The 3,955-nt window shown below is 31.6% G+C and overlaps 1 protein-coding gene across 1 annotated transcript; it reads right to left on the bottom strand.

The window, feature by feature from the left end:
* Positions 1–940: 940 nt before the first annotated feature.
* On the bottom strand, positions 941–2,179 carry LOC136208366 (uncharacterized). The gene has a single exon (XM_065999218.1). It carries the CDS (start codon positions 2,037–2,039, stop codon positions 1,071–1,073), a length of 969 nt encoding a protein of 322 aa, XP_065855290.1. The 5' UTR covers positions 2,040–2,179; the 3' UTR covers positions 941–1,070.
* Between the last annotated feature and the right edge of the window lie 1,776 nt (positions 2,180–3,955).

Here is a 3,955-nt window from a genome sequence, read left to right as displayed (position 1 = left end):
AATAAAAAAAGAATTCTAGAAATAAAAATAAAGATATAGAGATGAAATTTTTCAAATCTTGAAATTGACAAATTTAATTAATTCAAAACAAAACAATTTAAAGGTAATATTTCTATAAAACACCATAATAGGATATAGATAAATTTAATTGCATAACTAAATAACAAAAAAAAACTCAGGAACACAAATAAAAGAATTGCCCTTTTATTAATAGAAATAAAACTATAGAGAGAAAAAAAATAAAAAAAATAAAAAAATAAAAAAATTCGGTTTCACTTAGAATACTCCATTACCAATATAAAATTAATAATATTATAAAATTTATTTCACTTACAACATTTCTTCCACAATGAATTTTATTAATACAGTGTAGCTAACTAAAAAAAATTGAAAGGTTACAAAATAAAACTTTACTTTCAAATTAGATTACAAAATATATTATTTCAATTAAATGAGAATCACTTTTTGTGAGAGACGTGAAAAGAGACATTGAAACGGGAGCAATAGATTTTCTTCTCTAATTACGTTGCATCATCGATTTTTTTTTTAATTTACCAATCAAACATGATAATAAAATCACTATATAATTTTATTAACTTCCAAATTTAATTACATTTTAACTTTAATTATATTACATTACATACTAAATATAATTATATTTTAATCATAATTAAATACTTTATCAAAAAAGAAAACTAAACAAATAATTGACAGTTGTTGATATTAGTAATTGTTTGTTACTGTAGTTAATATTTATTATTAATTAACTAATAATTACCGTTCAATAAAATAATTACTATTATTAGTATGTATTTTGAATTAATAAACATATAAATTATAAAAGAATATAATAGAAAAAAAAAACCTTTAATGGAATCTACAAGTATAAACAATAACTAAACTAAAGAGAATCTAATGAGAACCTTTATACTTGTAATCATAAAATAAAAGTAAAAAAATACTAATATTAATATTTTCTTTTTCAAGTTTCAAACACTATATTCAATTAAAAAGAAATAGAAAAAAATTGGGAAAATCAACAAAAATTAGTTAATTAATTAATTAATTAATCATGTGAAACCCAACCTTCTGTTCTTCCAGAAACTCAACTCAGGATCAAGCTTCTCTGCAATTCTTGCTGGTTCTGATTTACATCTTGTAAGTATTAATGGATGATGAACAACATCATCAACACTTCCAATCGTTGGATTTACAATCGAAACTTCAATTTCTGTATCCAATTTTACTTCTTCCTCGGATTCTTTACTTTCCGATAATCGGATTTCATCATCTGAACTGCTTTTCAGCTTTTGAGGATAATCGGATTCTTTACTTTCCGATAATCGGATTTCATCATCTGAACTGCTTTTCAGCTTTTGAGGATAATCGGATTCTTCACTCGGAGACCCCCAAAATCTACAAGCTAAAGAGGATGATCTGTACGGCGCAGATCTACTTCTAGTCAACATTAAAGCGTTCTTCGGCGGTGAAATGGCGGCGGCGGTGGAGAAGTAGTACTCTTTAGCTGTCTTTCTTTCATCTTCCTCTTCATCTTCTTCGCCGCCGCCGTCGCCGTCGTCTGAATCTTCAGTTCTGTTGCTGAATTTGGGTTCAATCTTGGATGAATCTTCTTTAATTTTACTTTTTCTTTTAAACCCGCAATGAAAAAACATAACCCCCCACCACTTCCTCCAATCGGGTTTTGAGCATTTAGGTTTCAATTTTCCGGCGAACAGAGCGTTTCGTATCCATTTACATCGTCGGCGTTTCGATTTTCCAGATCGGGGTTTCGATTGGTGTTGTTTAGAGCGGTTAACTCGGACTTGACCCATGCAAGTGACTTTTGGAGAAGAGGGTTCTTGAGTTTCAATTCCGGCCGCCGTGGCTGCCGCCGTGGATTTCTTCCGAACAAACATAGGGCTTGAACGTGACCTTCCTCTGCTTCTGCTTCCGGCATTGGTTCTCAAAAACCTCATCAATGGCGGTGGATACTTCTCCGGCCGGCCAGGACTGGAAATGGGTTTTGTGGGAAGTTTCATTATTATTTTTATTCCTCAATCTTCTTCTTCTTCTCTCTTTTTCGAAGCTTTTTCTATGGCGTCGAGAGAAAAAGTTATCGTTTTTGGAACAGAGAAATGAGGATATGGTGGTGGTGGCCCCACTTGGGGGATTTTATTTATTTTAATTTTCTTTTTGTTATTTTGTTTGTTTTTTTATTTGCACGGATGGATGGGTGAATCTGACTATAAGATTTTTCTATTTCGAGGTTTGCAGGAGGTCTTATTATTTATTTTAATTTTTTAGTTTAGGGATTTCAGTTTTTAATTAATATTAATCATGTGCAACTATCAATTCAAACTTTGGTGTTTTTGTATTATCTTTTTTTAATAAATGACACTTATGTAAAACATAACACAATCTGATAGGGGTCGGAGACCGATAAACTCTGTCTGATGCCTAAGTCAGTATAAGAATACCAAATTCAGAGAATAAACAAGTTTGAGTGTATAGAATTGAGTACCTTTCTCTTTGAATTAAACTCCTATTTATAATGATTTGAGCTTCAGCCTACATACACGTGTCATCGTCGTATTGGTCCGGAATCCACACTCCCTCTCCAAATAGCTTCAACGTGTATCTGAGGTTCGAAACTTTGATCCTTTTCTGGATACCTTTTGGGGACCCTAAATGGACCGGTCCAAAAGTAGGCCATGGGCCTTTGAGTTCCGAATGATTATTATTTACCATATCAAGAAGTATTCGGTTTTATGTCAAATTGATGACATTCCATATATATTTTGATATGTATAATACGAACCTAGACATATTATAAGAGGATCCACTATTTTACTTATTCAATGGAGCCACAATATGTGTGTCTAAATGTGAATTTAAAGTTATCCAAGTGACATGGAAGATCGGATGCTTAATATAAGAACTTCACTCTATAGTTCTCTTAGTATTAAAAATAAATTAAAAAAAAAAGTTGTATTAGTTTTGTGGTGCTAATAAAAGGGTAATTTTGGGATTTGTTGCTTATTTCTTGATGAAGTTCACTTGCAAAACAATGGGATTATAGGAGGATTGATACGCGTAGTTGTGATTAGGGTTGTAAACGGAACGGGACGGATTGCATTTACCATTCCGAACAACTGGTCTATTAGGATTCTCCGTCCCTAATTACAAATGGAAAAATTTGGCTATCATCCCTTTCTCGCGGGTAATCTTCATCTTTGTTTTTGTTTTTAAATTTTTTTGCTTTTTTTTCATATAAAACATCCATTTGTAGAATATATATATTTTTTTGTATCAGGATTGATTCAACAGCTCTATCTAATGTATTTTTAAAATAAGGGGTGTTTGGTAGCTGCTTTTCGACCTCCTGTTTACCTTTTCACTTTGAAAATGAGAGTTTAAGGTGTTTGGTTAGACACCACCTGTTTGCCTTTTGTAGCCGAAAAGTAGCTTTTTATAAAAGCAGGGAATCCCTGCTTTTTGGAACAGCAGCATTTTCAAACAACAAACAGCAAACCGTAATAGGAAACAACAAACAACAGATAAAACAAACGGACCCTAAGTTAAGTTACAGATATATAATATTAATAAATTTTTTTATAATTCGGGTATTTAGTTTGGGATCTCCAGTTGGGACATTGAAGAACGGGAATAGGGATAGAGCACGTATATTTAGTGGAATGAGAGAGAAATGAGAATAGATAAATATCTAGTGGCAGTTTAGTGGTGGTTGTTACTTGATCAATCACTTTTAGATTTAGGGTTGTTAAATTTAAGCTTTACGGTTGATTTTAATTTTCATTTTAGGATTCTAACAAGTCTAGATCTAAAAGTGACTGACCAAATTCATTTAGTTAGTCACTGACTATATATATGAAAATAATCGGACGGCCTAATTCCCATAAAATACTTGTAGCATGTCCAATCAAAATGTTGAGTT

The sequence above is a fragment of the Euphorbia lathyris genome, chromosome 10, assembly GCF_963576675.1.
Source record: "Euphorbia lathyris chromosome 10, ddEupLath1.1, whole genome shotgun sequence".
NCBI lineage: Eukaryota > Viridiplantae > Streptophyta > Magnoliopsida > Malpighiales > Euphorbiaceae > Euphorbia > Euphorbia lathyris.
The sequence above is the reverse complement of the archived record's forward strand: the minus strand, read 5'-3'. Positions and strand labels throughout refer to the sequence as shown.